This window comes from Pelodiscus sinensis, chromosome 22, assembly GCF_049634645.1.
Source record: "Pelodiscus sinensis isolate JC-2024 chromosome 22, ASM4963464v1, whole genome shotgun sequence".
NCBI lineage: Eukaryota > Metazoa > Chordata > Testudines > Trionychidae > Pelodiscus > Pelodiscus sinensis.
The window spans coordinates 19,942,615-19,960,308 of record NC_134732.1 but is presented as its reverse complement, the minus strand read 5'-3'; the positions used below and the strand labels follow the sequence as shown (position 1 = coordinate 19,960,308).

At 51.8% G+C, this 17,694-nt stretch overlaps 1 protein-coding gene across 1 annotated transcript in view; it reads right to left on the bottom strand.

Annotated features, from left to right (window-relative positions):
- Positions 1-16,456, bottom strand: part of AGPAT2 (1-acylglycerol-3-phosphate O-acyltransferase 2) — a 29,817-nt gene extending 13,361 nt beyond the window's left edge. The window contains exon 1 of the mRNA XM_075905348.1: positions 16,193-16,456. Within this exon, the coding sequence (XP_075761463.1) occupies positions 16,193-16,377 (185 nt within the window). The 5' untranslated portion in view covers positions 16,378-16,456. The remainder of the gene's footprint in view (positions 1-16,192) is intronic.
- Positions 16,457-17,694: the final 1,238 nt, after the last annotated feature.

Below are 17,694 nucleotides of genomic sequence, written 5' to 3'. Positions count from 1 at the left end.
TCCACATCTTTCCTGAAATGCAGTGCCCAGAACTGGACACAATACTCCAATTGAGGCCCAATCAGCACAGAGTAGAGGGGAAGAATGACTTCTCGTGACTTGCTCACAACACTCCTCTTAATACATCCTAGAATGAAGTTTGCTTCTTTTGCAGGGTGACACTGCTGACTCATATTTAACTTGTGGTCCACTACGACCCCTAGATCCCTTTCTGCAGTACTCCTTCCTAGACAGTCACTTCCCATTCTTCTGTACATGTGAAAGGGATTGTTCCTTCCCAAGTGAAGTACTTTGCCTTTGTCCTTATTAAGCTGCATCTTATTTGCTTCAGACCATTTCTCCAGAAGATGAACATGTGACAGCACTGAAGGTTAACAAGGAATATGAATGCGCTTCATACTCCCATACTGCTGGCAGGGGAAGGAAGAGAGGGAGGCAGGTCTTTTAGACTGGCTCTCGTCTTGGAGTAGAAGATGCTAACACACCCTAACCAAACCGTCCCACCTTGCCACATGAACACGCCAGGCACAGCCCCGTCACCAAGACTAAAGTCTCAGGCATGAATGGGATGGGATGGGTGCCTTCCCGCCCTAATACACACCCGAGCAAAGGGGTCGGCAATTTCCGAAGCACCTGCTGGCTGCCCCTTCCCCCTCTACCCAGACTTGCCCCCACTGGCATGGAGTAGCAATTCTGCAGCGAGGTAGGACAAAGGTTGCTGTTCCGCTTGTGCCCACACAACAGCTTCTGGCAGCATGACTGTCTGTACAGCCACACCCATCACCTGGACTCAATGCATTTAGGTCACGGCGCCAGCATGCCCCGGGCATCCGCACAGAGCCGCAGGCTGCTTTTCCTCCCAGCTTGGCTGGTTAAAGCAGCCTATGAACATGGTTAGAGATTCCAACACACCATAGGAACCACCCCACAGGCCCATGTTTCAAGCTAGGCCTCTGGTAGGGTGCAGACATGGTGAGTTGCCACGGTTACCAGAAGAGTTTTACCGCAAGCCACGCGGACACAAGCCACGTTTAGAGTCCGTCACGCCGGCTGTTGATCCAAGCACCACTGTTTATGCTACACGTTAGGGTTTTCTCGCCTGTCCATCACCCCCAGTTAGCTCTTCTATGGCACTTTTCATCTACAGAGCTCAGAACACTTTCTACAGGAAGCCAGCGTTTTTCCCCAGTCTGGGTAAAATAAGGGTAATGAGACACAGGCCCAGTGGAGCCGGGGCAAAGCCAGCAACAGAACCCAGCTCACTTAGTCCTTAACCCACCAGGACACCCCTCCATACATTTCTGCCTCAGGATTTTCTTCATGACAGCATGGCTGCTGGGAGGAGACCAGGAAGAACTCTCTCAGTCAAACCCCAGCTAGGTTCGAGATAATGCCACAAGTAATTACAGTTTGGACTGAACAGACTGAGGCTTTTTACAGCCAGCTGAGTGGGAGGCTGGAAGCAGCCAACACCCACGCCTCAGGGAGGGTCCAGAGGGCAGCGTGTCAGGTGTAAAGCTGGTCAGGACAGGTTCTCCCTCCACAGAAAGCAGGCAAAAATTGACAGTCTTGCTACATGTTCAAGTTCCCTCCCAGAAAGAGTCCAACTGTGGAAACCACCACGCTCTGGTAATGCTGTTTCCGATTGCAAAAGGAGAGTAGGAGAAGCAGAAGCTTTCTGCAGAGTCTCATTGTGTCAGAAGTTAACAGTACGGATAGATGCGTCTGATTTAGTCCTACTCTGCTGCTGCTTGTTTCCTTAGAAAGCAGCAAGGACAGGCGAGGACAACTTTCCCTCCCGGATCAGTACTAAATCTTATTGCTGTAAGGTGGTTAGCAAGACATCTAGGCTCCTGACAGGCCAGCACATACTCCTCAAGCTGGTCACATCCACGGAGTACCAGATGTGGTTTGACACCGACAAGGAAAGTGCTGGAAAACCCTAGTCCTCTACCTCCAGAACAGCAATGCGAGCCCCTCTGTGTACTGTGTACAGATGTGGTCTCCTCGCCTCAAAAAAGATATTTTGGCCTTGGAAAGGGTTCAGAAAAGGGCAACAAAAATGATTAGGGGTTTGGAACGGGTCCCATATGAAGAGAAGTTAAAACGACTGGGACTTTCAGTTTAGAAAAGATGAGACTGAGGGGGGATATGATAGAGGTCTATAAAATGAGTGGTGTGGAGAGGGCGGATGAAGAAAAGTTATTTATTAGTTCCCATAATAGAAGAACTAGAGGACACCAAATGAAATTAATGGGTAGCATGTTTAAAACTAATAAAAGAAAGTTCTTCTTCACACATCGCGTAGTCAACCTGTGGAACTCCTTGCCAGAGGAGGCTGTGAAGGCTAGGACAACAACAGAGTTTCAAGAGAAGCTAGATAATTTCATGGAGTTTAGGTCCGTAAAAGGCTATTATCCAGGAGAGAGAAATGGTGTCCCTGGCCTCTGTTTGTCAGAGGCTGGAGAAGGATGGCAGAAGGATGGCAGGAGACAAATCGCTTGATCATTGTCTTCGGCCCACTCTCTCTGGGGTACCTGGTGCTGGCCACTGTCAGCAGACAGGATACTGGGCTAGATGGACCTTTGGTCTGACCCAGTGCGGCTGTTCTTATGTTCTCTGCACAGCAAATCAGTCCTAACTCCTGCGGCCTACCCGGCACAGTCTGTGCCAAGACCTGGGAGAACAAACGCTCTACTTCCTGTCAACGGCAGGAGTGGTTTGCACCAAGGACACTTTCCCACAGAGAAAGTGATTGAGTCGATTTTAATCCGTCACCCCCTTGTAGACTGGCCCCCAGGAGCCCAACAAGCCTCCAAAGAGAAGCTAACAACTCCTGCCCGGTAAGCTACAAATAAAGTACGTTTCTTTTTTTCCTGGTTCTCAGGGTGTCTGAACGAACCAGTGCTCCATGCACTAAGTGGCAACTCCCAGTGATTTCCAATCCAGGCTGCATTCGAGTCTGTATCTGCACAGCTCGTTTTACTACCAAGAGTAACCAACAAGAGGCAATCGCTCACACCTAGCATGCCCAAGATTTTTCTAACACAGCGACTAAGTCTTTGCTGTAGGGATGTAAAATCCTGTTTAATTGGTTAAACATATTGTTTAACCAGTTAAACAGATTCAAGAGAACGTTGGGCGGCTGCTCCAGCCCAGCTAGGCAAGAACGCCTCCCCCCGCCCTCCCCCACACGCAGTAGGCAGGGGCTGCTCCGGCCCCCACTGGTTAAACTTTCACATCCCTACTTTGTAGGCCCAAGGCATGAGGCATGAGAGATGCACTCAGACCAGCAAGTGTTCAGAGGTGCAGCTAGTCCTGTAAGTGACCAGACTACTGGACTAGCAGGTTTTACTGTCCTCCTGAATGGGGAAACTTCTACAATGGGATTCCACTCCTGTTGCAGACCATTTGTCCCCCTCCAGACACACGGGCAAAGGGGTGTGACAGTCAGCATAAGGACTGCGAAATATCCCAGCCAAGAGAATGACCCACATTGCAACCCCGCCTCCAAACCAGAGGAGAGGTCACTGCTTTGGAAATCAGGCTGCTGGGCAGAAAGCAGCAGGAGGAGCCGGTTGCAAGTTACCCAAGGGCATATGCCACAGCAAGCCACTCCCTCGCTCTCGCCAGAGAGAGGAAGGTCCATGTTGCACAATTTGGCAGAGGTGCCTCAAGACTGCTCATGCACAAGCGGGGCAAAGCCAGAGCGCACAGGGGCTGACTCATTCAGCTACAGTAACTGGGCAAGAGGGCATTACGGCTGGGATTTCCTCCTTCGGTACACCTGACAGCACTACAACAGCCAGGAGTCTCCTGTTACTAAGATGCCTGCAGGGGACAGGAGGAAATGGGTTCCTTTATCTCCCTGGTTACTCCAAGGGACAGAGGAGGGGTGGGGAGAAGAGGGGGACTAGTCATATTGGCCAGGCTCTGTCTTCCTCCAGTCCCTGACTCTGTTGCTGTTCTTAAGTCAGTTGTTTGCTCCTGAAGCTAAGTGTCCATTTTCATGGCTGCCCAGAGGGGGAGAAACAGCCAACCTGCTGCAGCTTGGTCAGATCCTAGATGCAGATGCAGGGCCTCTGATAGCTGTGCAAACTGCACTGGAACAGCTGCGCTCACTCCCCGTTTGCATGGTTCTCTCCAACACTCGGCTTGATCCCTGACACGTAGACACTTCCCCTCTGTACAAGTCACGGGCACCCAAACCTCCTGACCACCCGACTGGATTGCACAAGCCTCCACAAATAACCTTTTAGTTTCGCAATCTAATGTGGAGTTTAATTAGGCCTCTGATAACATATTGGTTGGCCAGGAGTATTTGCAAGCACAGGTCTACACTGTAATTAAAAGAATCCACATCTGGCCTTCGTCTGCTGACAATCTCAGAGCTTGGCTTGCGGGGTGTCTAATTTCAGCATCGACACTGGCACTTGGGTTCTACAATCCTCCAAGGTGGGAGGGTCCTAGGCCACAGACCTAGCTAGACTTCTAGTGTAGACCTTGCACATCACAATTAAAATAGGGCGCAGGTTGTGGGGCCATCAGCCTGCGTCAGCTGCAGGTTCCTATCTGCCGTGCACACACGCCCGTCAATAGTTAATGACACTGTGCATGCAGGATGTACCTTGTGCTTATACAGTTCTCATGAGGCAGGCTACACGTTGGCAGCTTAAGGAGATTTTACCATCGGATGTGGGTGGCACAAGCAACCTTTGAGCCTACTGCTGGTCTATAGTGACCTCTTCCCACTCACACTGGGCTTGGCATTATGGAGCCAGGAGCTGAATCAGCGGCAGAGACAAAGTCTGCCACTGCTATCTAAGCTGTGTACGTCATTCACTTATTTAGGCAGCTTGCATCAGTGCCGGTTAAACCTCAATCCACTAGTCAAGGGGAAAGAGACTAGAGATTGGAGCCAGGAGACTGGTGCTAAGGATTAAAAGCCAAAAGCTACATACCCTGACGTGTACACCCCCCTCCCCACATACACACTCCTACCAACTGTGATGTATACCCCCCTCCCCAAACACACACACCCCCCCCTACCAGCTTTGCTGACGGACTGAAAAGAAACCACACTGATTTCAGCCATGCTATCTAGCTACAGCAGCAGGCAAGCAGTGGCACAGAGAACCAAGTGAACCCGGCAAGCCATCAGGTCCGATCACCCAGCGTTTGAAGCCAGAGCTTCTGCAGGTGCGCACAGCTCTCACGTCAGTTCCTCTGAGCTGATTAGGCGGCTAGCTGCTTACAGATACCCCAGGGCACAGCACTATTTCAGGAACACACATGGAGTCCCTGGCAGCTCAGCCGTGCTCGAAACACCAGCCCCAAAAAACACTCCGGGCCAGGTTTTACAGCAGAGAGGACCGTTTTTTTATGGCAACATCAGCCTAGACCGAGTTCCGGCATTGGAATGTTCTGTACCCAACGGAAGACACAACATGAATACTCCCCCCCCCCCGACAGGAGACTTGGCTCACATTCGAGCCACAGAGCTGCCATGCCAGCAAGCCTAGCCTTCAGCATGTGCAATCCTGCCTCAGTGGAGCAGAGCTTTTAAAATAAACCTGACCTTTGTTCTAACCAGAACAAGTTGAAGCCAGAAGTGCCTCCCCCCTACACACCCCCTCACCCTCACCCAAACAGCTCTCAGTAGGTAGTTTGCCTTGAGGCTGGCCCAGTACTACCTGGCCAAGGGAGGGGGCCATCTGTTGCCCTGAATGAACAAACTCCAGAACAGTACAAAGTGATCCAGTGTAAAAAGCAGGATGGATTACAAAATTTAAATTGGAGTTTAAATAAAACACTAAGTTATGCAAAGATCGTTTTAATTAAGATGCATCAAAGCTCAAAGATCGCTCATCATGGAATAGGGATCATCAATTCTAATTCATTTGGGCTGTGTCTACACTGGCCACTTATTCCGAAAAATCAGCCGCTTTTCCAGAATCGCTTGCCAGCTGTCTACACTGGCACCTTGAATTTCCGGAAAAGCACGGACGATCTACTGTAAAATCATCAGGGCTTTTCCAGAAAAACTATGCTGCTCCCATTTGGGCAAAAGTCCTTTTCCGGAAAACTGTTCTGGAGAAAGGCCAGTGTAGACAGCACAGATTTCTTTTCCGCAAAAAAGCCCCGATCGCGAAAACGGCGATCGGGGCTTTTTTGCGGAAAAGCGTGTCTACATTGGCAGTATTTTTCCGGAAAAGCATCCTGCCAATGTAGACGAGCTTTTTCGAGGAATACTTATAATGGAAAACTGTTCCATTTTAAGCATTTCCAGAAAATCATGCCAGTGTAGACGTAGCCGTAATGTTTAAGAAGAGTTTTGTAAAGGAGTTCCAATAATTCATGGATTAGGGACCTGGTTTTATGGAGTTCCAGAGACTTCTGTATAGATTATTTAAATTAATCTTTCTATCGCCACAATGGGACTCCGTGCTCAAGTCTAGAAGATACTATCAGAGATGCTTGATTTTGCAGTTCTCGAACTGTGGATGTGGGTCTCCAGAGCCAACACGCTTGTTAAAAGCAAAAATGTTTTTAAACAAGTTGTAGAGGTGAGAAACTAACCCTATTGTCCCTCTGCAAATGTGTACACACAGTCAATCCCTCACCTCTCTAAAAGTGCAAAAAGTTTTAAAAAAATGAATTGAAGCTAATATTTTGTTTCTCACCTTGACCTGGCTGACAGTCACTTTAATTTGTTTTAAAAAAAAATTTTCTCATTTAAACTATTTTAGTTAAAAACCAATTAACCAAAAAACCTTGATTTTAAAAAATTTGAATGTTTGAATTTCAATGCTTGGTTTGTTAAAACACTTCCCTCCCCCTCCCCCCCCAAAGGGCAAACTTTTAACATATGGTCTTGTTTTAGTTAAATAAAGCAATTTAAAATATCTGTCTGGTGATGTTCTCCTAATACAGCATGGCACGAAAGTTCTCCAAATATTAATGATTAACTGTTAAAGTAGAGATATTTGTGAAGCCATTGGGAGGTGTACTATCTGCTTCAATTACCTTTGGTAAATGAAATACCTAATCCGTCACTTTCTGATACAGCTGTCAAATTAATCTGAAAAGTTTTCAAAGTCAGTCACTGTTTAAAAACACAGGCCTTCTAAAAATGAAATCGACATCTATCACTGAGTTGTGAAGAACATAGTTCAAGGTTACAACCACCAACAAGAATGCACTTGTGTAGAAAACCAGGATTAAATTGCATCTTCCTGACTAATCATTTGAATTGATCAAATCCACCCTGGTTAAAAGCAACAAACAGCAGCAGACTGAAGTCCTCATCAAGTCTCTGCAAAATACTGATTTTTTTTTTTTAAACTTTTCTCAGCTCTTAAAATCCAAGATTTCCCTGGGATCTAAGGCTACGGCTACATTGCTTTTTTTGCGGAAGAGGATATGCAAATCACGCTTACATGTACAGATCTTCTTCCGATTCTTTTTGCAGAAGAAGTTTCCCCCCCCAATAAAAAGCCTTGTGTAGACAAGGCCATGTCGGGGGGGGGGGGGGGGGGGGACTTTCGCAAGACTGTCAACCTCAATTTTTGAGGAATAAGGGGTCTTGCGAGGGGAGGGAGGTGTTCTGACAAACAGCCTTTTTATCGGAAAAGCCACTTCTGCAAAGAGAGCCGGACAAGGCGAGGAGCCGGCGGCGCCGCCAGCACCAAGCCCAGCCTCGCCCGCTTCCAGGAGCCGGCACCGGGCTGCAGGTGAGCGAGAGGAAGGGATGCGTCACTCCCACCTGCAGGCTCGCCCGGGAAACGCGCGTGCAACCCAGGGAGCCAGTGGCGGAGTTTAAAACCTGCCCTTCCCGTCCCTCCCCCCCCGGACAGCTGCCCCGCACTGTGCCAAGCCCGCACCTGCCACGGGGGCCACCGGGCACAGCCTGAAGGAGCACCAGGCAGGCAGCAAACCAGGGTGCTGCAGCCTGGCAGCACCGCCGGCTCCTCGCCTTGTGAGGAGGAGAGGGGGAGTTCCCCGGCCCGGGAGCTACTTACAGGTTCGTTTCATAGGTGCGCATTATATATAGGCGTCTAGATTTTTCCATTGTGAAAAGACTTCAAAGTCAGGGTGCTCATTATACAATCGGTGAGCATTGTACTCGAGATTTTACAGTACTTGGTACTTAACGGCCTTCTGTCCAATTATGAAAGCTACCATCATGCACATAAGAGGGCCAGAGTATGGGCCTAGTTCAGAGGAACTACCCTGCTAACATGGCACACACATTCCAAGTGCCTAGACTGCAAAGCAAGCCAGCAAGCACCTGCCAGGCACAGAACACAGGCCTCGCTAGGCAGCTAACGCTGCTGTTGCTTGCACCAGCATGCTACAAGTGTAGCCCACAATTAGAGTTGAAGGGGCCCCGGTTGTGCCGTTTAGCACAGAGAGTTCCACAACCCTCTGAGTCTTAATGGAAGAATCCAGGAAAGACCGTTCTATCTGGAACGTTTCCCAGGAGCTGTTGTAACCACTGAACCGTGCTTGGTGTGCGGTGAACAACCTTCGCAGCATGCAAAACCATGCAGCTAATCTCACTGGAAGCAGACAGCTAATTTGTATACATTTACACGCACCGGACCACTGTTGCCCACGTGGAAACACATTTCAAGGAAGTACAACACTTTGCTTGCCCAGTCGTAACATCTTGTCTTCAGTCCCCACCCCTTCTCCGATTTGCTACTTCTGTCCTTCACTCACTCTCCTTTACACAAGTCTTTATTCTTGCTTCTCTCAGCTCCTCACCCACCAGGGCGAAGAAAAAAAAAAATCCTTCCTCCCCACCCAGATAGGGCCCGAGCCCATCACACCAATGACTGGAAAAAGTCCAGGCTCCTAACATCTACTATAGTTTTACTTCCCTGCCCCTCATACAAGTAGGCAAGGGAAAGGAGATCAAAGTAGGGGAGATGTTTAAGTGATGGCATATGGAAGACTAGCTTAAAACACAGACAGACCAATAAACAAGGACAAGGTAGTCCACTTTCCATGTTAGAGACAGGAAAGACCTTGAGTAATATTCCTCTTCTGAAGGGAGTCTTCAGACCAAAATGTTGCACCTCTATAAACCAGGACTCTCTGGTCCAGCAACACCTATGATCCGGCAGGACCATGGATGTTAAGATTAGAGAGTTCAGGTGCATTATGGAAGGGGGGCTGAGAACCTGGTACAATGCAGAGGGGAAGAGCGCACCGGGCTCCATGGACTCTCCAATTCCCGAGCTCTCATTGGCTGGGGAAAGCCGGGGGCAGCAGAGGGCCAGAAGTGACCTCCCCGGTCCAGTAAAAATCCCTCATCCGAGACCACTCAGGTCCTGTGTGCCAAACCAGGGAGGTCCAACCTGTACCATAAGTGACAAATTTTCCCAAGGCTATTTATCCATGGCCATAGAACCCTTTTGGCTGTTTATCAAGGTCACAGAAGGACTCGATGTGCCATGCAGGCGGCCAGGATCCCAAGAAACACACATGGGAAAGCAGTGAAAGTTTCAGCACACTCAGTCAATGACCCAAGGAAAACGTTTAAACATCTAACTGTAGCTTGACTTGCCCTTCAACTACAGCGGTTGCTTTGACAACACGAGAACAGTACCTCGGAGGTCAAATGAAGTACAAGTCGATTTTTTTTTCCCTTCCTTCCTCCAGATCTAAAGAGAGGTCACAGTAGCAAGATTAACAGCAAGAGCACAGGAGAAGTATTTTTGCTTTTATAGAATTTTTTTTATCAAGCCCTCAGCCTGGTTTGACAGTACAGCTGTAGGTTCTCAGATTGAGGAGTCTTTCAGTTTCATGGTGGTTCCTACAAGTCTGTCCCCTCAGCTGAAGTATTCATAAGAACATAAGAACGGCCGTACTGGGTCAGACCAAAGGTCCATCTAGCCCAGTATCCTGTCTGCCAACAGTGGCCAGCACCAGGTACCCCAGAGAGGGTGGACCGAAGACAATGATCAAGCGATTTGTCTCCTGCCATCCTTCTCCAGCCTCTGACAAACAGAGGCCAGGGACACCATTTCTATCTCCTGGATAATAGCCTTTTATGGACCTAACCTCCATGAAATTATCTAGCGTCTCTTGAAACTCTGTTCTAGTCCTAGTCTTCACAGCCTCCTCTGGCAAGGAGTTCCACAGGTTGACTACACGCTGTGTGAAGAAGAACTTTCTTTTATTAGTGTTAAACCTGCTACCCATTAACTTCATTTGGTGTCCTCTAGTTCTTCTATTATGGGAACTAATAAATAACTTTTCTTTATTCACCCTCTCCACACCACTCATGATTTTATAGACCTCTATCATAGCCCCCCTTAATCTCCTCTTTTCTAAACTGAAAAGCCCCAGTTGCGTTAACCTCTCCTCATATGTGACCCGTTCCAAACCCCTAATCATTTTAGTTGCCCTTTCCTGAACCTTTTCTAAGGCCAAAATATCTTTTTTGAGGTGAAGAGACCACATCTGTACACAATATTCAAGATGTGGGCGTACCACAGTTTTATACAGGGGCAGTAAGATATTCTGTGTCTTATTTTCTATCCCTTTCTTAATAATTCCTAACATCCTGTTTGCCTTTTTGACCGCCGCTGCACACTGAGTGGACGTTTTCAGAGAGCTACCCACGATAACGCCAAGATCTTTCCTGATTTGTCGTAGTCAAATTAGCCCCCCCATCATACTGTACGTATAGTTGGGGTTTTTTCTCCCCTCCAACATGCATTACTTTACACTTACCCACATTAAATTTCATTTGACATTTTGTTGCCCAATCACTCTGTGCATGCTTTGCAGAAATATTCTTTAGTTTAAAAAAGCCACCACTAGTTAGTGCCTATCAGAATAATTTTCTGTAAGCAGCAGCTGTATATGCAAATAGCCAGCAGATTGGTACAGTGCTAGTAGATAACATGCAGCGCACGTCTTGGGTTTTGTAGGACCAATACCAGTTGATGTACATTAGGAATGGCTTAAAGAGGCTCAAAGATACAGGGATGTAGCTCAAGGGAACACTAGAGGGGCTCTTCTGATCTGACTGCAACAGGCCACAGCTGTCAAAAGCGACAACAAAAACGGGGACATTGGTTTGATAGCTACACCCTTCCATTTAAAGACAGAGATCTGAAACATACCAAGAAATAGTCATTGTGAATCAGGGATGCGAATGGTTAACAAGGATTCCACATACCTGTTCTGAATCAATTCGTTTTGTACATACGCAGGCTCAACGTGGGGTAGCTTGTTCCTGCGCCCTAGATTATACCACATACCTATAAAAGTCACTCTAGCTACTCAACTGTATTCCTGCAGCACTGGAGTGAGAACAGAATGTCACTGGACTCAGATCATCTGTATTTACTATCCAGTATGGAAATGAGATAACCATGTACATGGTTAACCGATACACCTGGGCTCATTGGTTAATGTGTACCATTATACACTGCCCCATCTTACCCATACGGCTGCCTCCCCACACATACCAGCTCCTGCTGAGCCGCCTCCCTTCCCTCCATGCTGCTGCCTCGGATACAGAGGCAGCAGCATGATTGGAGTGGAGGGGAGAATGGGGCAGGTGAGAGCCAGTGCTCATGGGGAGCCAGCAATGCGGGGGGAGAAGGGGAGCGCGGGCGGGCGCCCGCCCCCCACACACACACACCCCTAAGATCCAGGAGCATCTCATACCACCCACCACTAAAACATCTCTACCTCCAGGGTGATACACAACAGCTGCGTAACAGCACGCAGCTCCAGTTCAAGATGGGACATGAGTAAGGATGGGTTCCGTGGGCAGACATCTAAGGAAAACTGAAAAACCCCTAACCGAATTTGGCAAGGACCCTCAGAGAGCAACCCTGCGCTTCACATCTGGTTCAGAAGAAAGCACCTCCAGCCACACACCTTAGAGTTAACAGACCAAAAAAAGAGGAGTGTTTTTAGCAAACACTGATCTAGCCGGATGCTCTTTGAAAAGCCCTTTGGCTGCTGGCAGGAGTATAATTAGGGTCATATGACCCTAATGCGGAAACGCCCTCACAATGAACCGAAACAGCAGCAGCTGCCAATTAGACAAGCCTGGGAGAGGTTGGAAGGCACGGGGAAAGATGGCTCTCAGGCAGCTGATAAAAATGAAACTGTCACGTGTGCACAGAGAACAGAAGACGAATCTTGTGACTATGCACCAACAGACAGACAAGAGCAAAGGACACACGGCTTTCAGAAACAGCTGTCGCTATAAACATCCGTGTTCAAGATATGGCCAACCCCACTCTGGGGGAGGGGCAGTGTGTGTGTGGGGGGGGGGGAGGGGGGAATCCCAGGATGGCTTGAACAACCAGCAGCCTTTTGACAGCTGGGCTTCCCAATACAGTTAAGTGGCATTAGCAACAGCAAGGAAATTTCCACCACAGTAGTTTGAATCTCTCTAGTCCAGCAACATCTGTGGTTCAGCATGATTTTAGTTAGCTGGGTGTCTACTCAGGGGTGCGGCTAAGTTTCCCACAGTCCTGTAAAGTTTACTTGAGAGCCAGGACTGGTGACTAATGTTGTCTGCTCATATTTAGCTCTAATTTACCCCTAAGTGTCTTTTAAGCAGTGGAAGGGTTGGTCATGCTGCTAGATAATACTGACCTCCCACGATTCGGCACATTCTCTGGCTTGGCACCAGTCAAGGGTGCCGGATTAGAGAGGTTCAACCTGTATTTCCTGGTTGTAGAAGAGGCTTACTGTCCCGCTCCAGCCTGTTACAGAACTTGCTGCACCTCTGAACATTTGCTGGTTTCTAAGTGCACCTCTCACATCTTAAACCTCATGCCTTTCCCTCTCCTAAGGTGGACCACCACAATTCTCCCACTTTCACCCTGGACAATGTTCCCTCATCTTTTCCATCCACGTGCAGAATAATTTATGCGCACCACAACACGTGAACGTGCACCACCAGTAGAAACAAAACCTAGCTGTGGGTGCTCTGCTAATCAGCTGGGCAGTGTTGGACTCTCTCCAAGTGGCTGCACCAGCGCCCAGCTTACAGAACACTGCCCATTGGCCTTTCAGCCATTCTTACTCTGCAGATGGGACTGTGTTTGGTTGGACTCTGATGGTGTCTGACCCAGAGTCTACAGTGACAAAACAGCCTTCTTGAAACCAGGTACGGTTGATACTGCAGGAGGAACAAAGCATTCAGATGGTAACATTTTACCAGCACATCCATCTTACCTATAGATCTCCAATGGGCACCTCCACAAACCTAACTGCTACAGGCACCTGCATCCCAGTGTAGTTTTCCCTGACTCTTTCCTGTCCCGGCATCATCTCCAAATTCTTAAGGGTTTGCTGAGAAATGGCTCGTCTTGAGCCATTTTCTCCCCTTCTTGCTTGTTTCTCCCTACCCCAGTTCTCCTTTAAGTCAAACCAATAATCCGGGAAACATACGGTCTTCATTCATTCATTCATTCAAACAACTCTAAACCAGGGATCATCAATAAGCAGACCGGCACCAAATCAGGACAGACCCCAAAATATTTTCTACTTGTTCTTACTACGGTCTCTGGAGTCTGGCCATGGACGGGGCTGACAGGACTCAGAACCACAACACAGGGGCTGCTCCGGCACCAACTTGTGGGTGGCAGACAGGACTGTCCGCCGCGAACAGGGGCTGCAGGTCTCAGCACGAGCCGGGACCGAGCAGGCGGCTCATGCGGATCGCCGCGCCTCTGCATTTTAAACGTAGGAAGAGCCTAGTGGCTCTTCCTCCATTTAAAATGCAAAGCTGCAGTACAGGTGGCTCTGGAGCTGCGGCACAAGCCAGGACTGCTCAATCCCGGCTCGAGTCGACTCCTATGGAGATGCTTATCGACTAAGCGTCTCTTAACATGTGGCTATTTGGCAAATCGTAAACAACCTCAGACCAGACCGGGATAGGAAATTCTGCCGTCTTCAGCTTGCCTGGACACTATGCACCACCAGTTTTCAAACTTTTTTTTCTTCAGGATCCAGCTGAAGAAGATCGCTGGTGCCCAGGACCCAACGTAACTTAACTAGAGTGTGGGCTCCGGGATAGGGCTGAGGATGAGCACTTCGGAGTGCTGGAAGGGCCTCCAGTTTTGGGGCAGAGCTAAGGCAGGAGGGGCTTACGCAGAGCGGCCCCCAGTCAGTGGTGCAGCAGGGCACTACGGCAGCTTCCTGCCTCTCCTAGCACCGCAGACCATGCTGTGCCCCAGAAGCAGACAGCAGCAGATCCCCAGCCAATGAGAGCTCGGGAATTGGAGAGTCCATGGAGCCCGGTGCGCTCTTCCCCTCAGGAGCCGGGCCTCTGCCAGCTGCTTGGCAGTCTACGGTGCCAGGACAGGCAGGTCGCTGCCTTAGCCCTGCCACTGCTCACCTGATCCCCCTGCAGCAATGCGATACAGTGCTGGACACTCCACCACCCAGCACTGGGGCGTGACCCACTGTTCGATAACCACTGAGCTACACCACCACTTTCAGCAGTGCTTGAGCCAACACAGTCGAGATGGGACTTTTGCATCACGTTGGCACTGCTGGAAGTGGTGGGATTGTGTGTCCATCCCTGGGGGTAGCCTCGATTTCCCACAGACCCTCACCCTAGCCTGGACTGAATGGCATTCGAATCAGAGCAGTGTAACCGGTAAGCCCCGCACTAGTACGGCAATACAGAAAGAGGTTTCATCTTTTCCACCAATAGAAACCGGGCCAAAAAATTACAAGCCTTAGAGCTACACAGTCTCTGCTTCAGGTCTGGGGACAGCAGCAGAGCATAAGCTAAGTGCCAGGTAGGACAGATAGTTAAGCAGCAGAGGCAAAATAAGTCAGGGCTCCAACTGGCACAGGCTACCTAGGTCTAAATACAGCTCACTAGCTTCAGAGACTGGAATAAACCACATTCTGTGGTTTGCCAGCTTTCATACCCTCTGAGAAAGTGTGTTTTGCCCATGAAAGCTCATGATACATACACTTGTAGTCCGGTGGCACCTTGAAGACTAACTTGTTCTTTAACAAGTTACAGACTAACACTGCAACCCCTCAGATACCTTCTTGTGGGGCATTCAGCAACCAGGTGCATTATTGAACAAGAAAGAGACAAACAAGTCTCCCCTCTAAGCCTGCGGTGTTTTATTTTAGGCAATGGGATGGATTAAAAAAAAAAAACAATTTGAGATTAAAACTGCTTGAGTGACAGAATATTTGTCTTAAAAGCCCTCCTTCCCACTAACCCATGCTGTCCAACCAGCTGCATGAAACACGCAAATCCACACGCCCACTTCACAACACAACAGCTACAGTTCACCAGGATCTCCTCCTACCTCTTGGAATAAAAAGCCCCAAGTATGTGTTCAGGCCATATCACATCTTAACAGAGAGGGCATGCAGACCCCTCCTGCATACCCACACAGGCTGTCCCTACCCTGCATAGTAACTGGTATCGGGTGCAAACAAAGTTAGGAAAAACTTAAACCACCCCCAACAGTCTGGTAGCACGTGAAAATCTAAAAACATGTCGCTGGTATCATGAGCTTTCATGGGCACAGCCCACTTCTTCAGAACTCATGACACCATCTACATGTCCTGTTAGTCTTTCCAGGGCTACCAGACTATTGGGGGTGGTTTTAAGTTTTTCCTGTTACAGACTAAGGCGGCTCCAACTCTGAAACCAAAAGCTAGGAAAGTCTGGAGGGTATTTTTAGCTCGCTCCTAGCCCTGCCAGCCCTTGGCAAACCACCGCAGGTCAGTAGCCAGCCACCAGAGCTAAAGGCCGTCACTGTTTTGGTTGCAAGCCGCTCAGGAAGTGCGTTTGGGGGCAGACAGCCACGCTACCAGCCTAGCTCCGCTTGCTCCCGGCTCTAGCCGCTTGGGACCCGCCACTGCCAGCTTTCCAGCCCGCTGCCCAAATCCTGCCCAGCGCCGCGACCAGCTGCTGCTCGGAGCTCCCAGGGCTGCGCGGAGAAGAGCCGGGACCGCCCCGTCGAGCCGCAGGGCAGAGCCGCTGTCACAGCGCAAGGCTGCTTTGGGGGGGCGCGTTGCACACGTGCGGGCCCCGACACGCCGCAGGCTCCCACCCCTCCCCGGGGGCGCAGCCCCCCCAATTCAGCCGTCGGGGGGGGGCGCACCAAGGCGCGTGGAGGGGAGCCGGGCTCGGGACTTTCCTCCCCCCCCCCGGCCGGGCACTCGCCTCATGTTGCGCACGGTGCGGCCGCCGTGCCGCAGCAGGCAGAGCGGGGCGGCCAGCGCCGAGGCCGCCAGGCAGAGCGCGCAGTAGCCGGCGATCTTGAGCTGGAAGAGCGCGGCGGGGCTGAGCGCGGGGAGCAGGAGCAGCAGCAGCAGCGCGGCGCCCGCCAGCAGCCAGCTCGGCTCCATGGGCCCGGGACACGCGGCGAGCTCAGCCCCGACAGACCAGCCGGGCCGGGCGCGGCCTCTGCCGCCCTTAAGGGGCGGTGCGCGCACCCCGCCCTCCGCCGGGGGAGGGCCCGAGCCGGGCACGCCCAGCGCCGCCGGCCGCAGCCTCCTGCCCTCCCGTCGGGCGCACCCGGCGCGTCCTGCCTCCCTCCCGTGCGCCCCGGCCCGGACACTCCCCCTGCGCCGCCCTCTGGCACCCTCACTGCCTGTCCCCTGCGCCGCCCCCCGGCACCCTCACTGCCTGTCCCCAGCGCCGCCCCCTGCCACCCTCACTGCCCCCCTGGCACCCTCACTGCCCCCCTGTCCCCCTGCACCGCCCCCCTGGCACCCTCACTGCCTGTCCCCTGCGCCGCCCCCTGCCACCCTCACTGCCCCCCTGGCACCCTCACTGCCTGTCCCCTGCGCCGCCCCCCGGCACCCTCACTGCCCCCCTGGCACCCTCACTGCCCCCCTGTCCCCCTGCACCGCCCCCCTGGCACCCTCACTGCCTGTCCCCTGCGCCGCCCTCTGGCACCCTCACTGCCCCCCTGGCACCCTCACTGCCTGTCCCCTGCGCCGCCCCCTGGCACCCTCACTGCCTGTCCCCCTGCACTGCCCCCCTGGCACCCTCACTGCCTGTCCCCCTGCACTGCCCCCCTGGCACCCTCACTGCCCCCCTGGCACCCTCACTGCCCCCCTGTCCCCCTGCACCGCCCCCCTGGCACCCTCACTGCCTGTCCCCTGCGCCGCCCTCTGGCACCCTCACTGCCCCCCTGGCACCCTCACTGCCTGTTCCCTGCGCCGCCCCCTGGCACCCTCACTGCCTGTCCCCTGCGCCGCCCCCTGGCACCCTCACTGCCTGTCCCCTGCGCCGCCCCCCGGCACCCTCACTGCCCCCCTGGCACCCTCACTGCCTGTCCCCCTGCGCCGCCCCCTGCCACCCTCACTGCCCCCCTGGCACCCTCACTGCCTGTCCCCCTGCACCGCCCCCTGCCACCCTCACTGCCCCCCTGGCACCCTCACTGCCCCCCTGGCACCCTCACTGCCTGTCCCCTGCACCGCCCCCTGCCACCCTCACTGCCCCCCTGGCACCCTCACTGCCTGTCCCCCTGCGCCGCCCCCTGCCACCCTCACTGCCCCCCTGGCACCCTCACTGCCCCCCTGGCACCCTCACTGCCTGTCCCCTGCACCGCCCCCTGGCACCCTCACTGCCCCCCTGGCACCCTCACTGCCCCCCTGTCCCCCTGCACCGCCCCCTGGCACCCTCACTGCCTGTCCCCTGCGCCGCCCCCCTGGCAC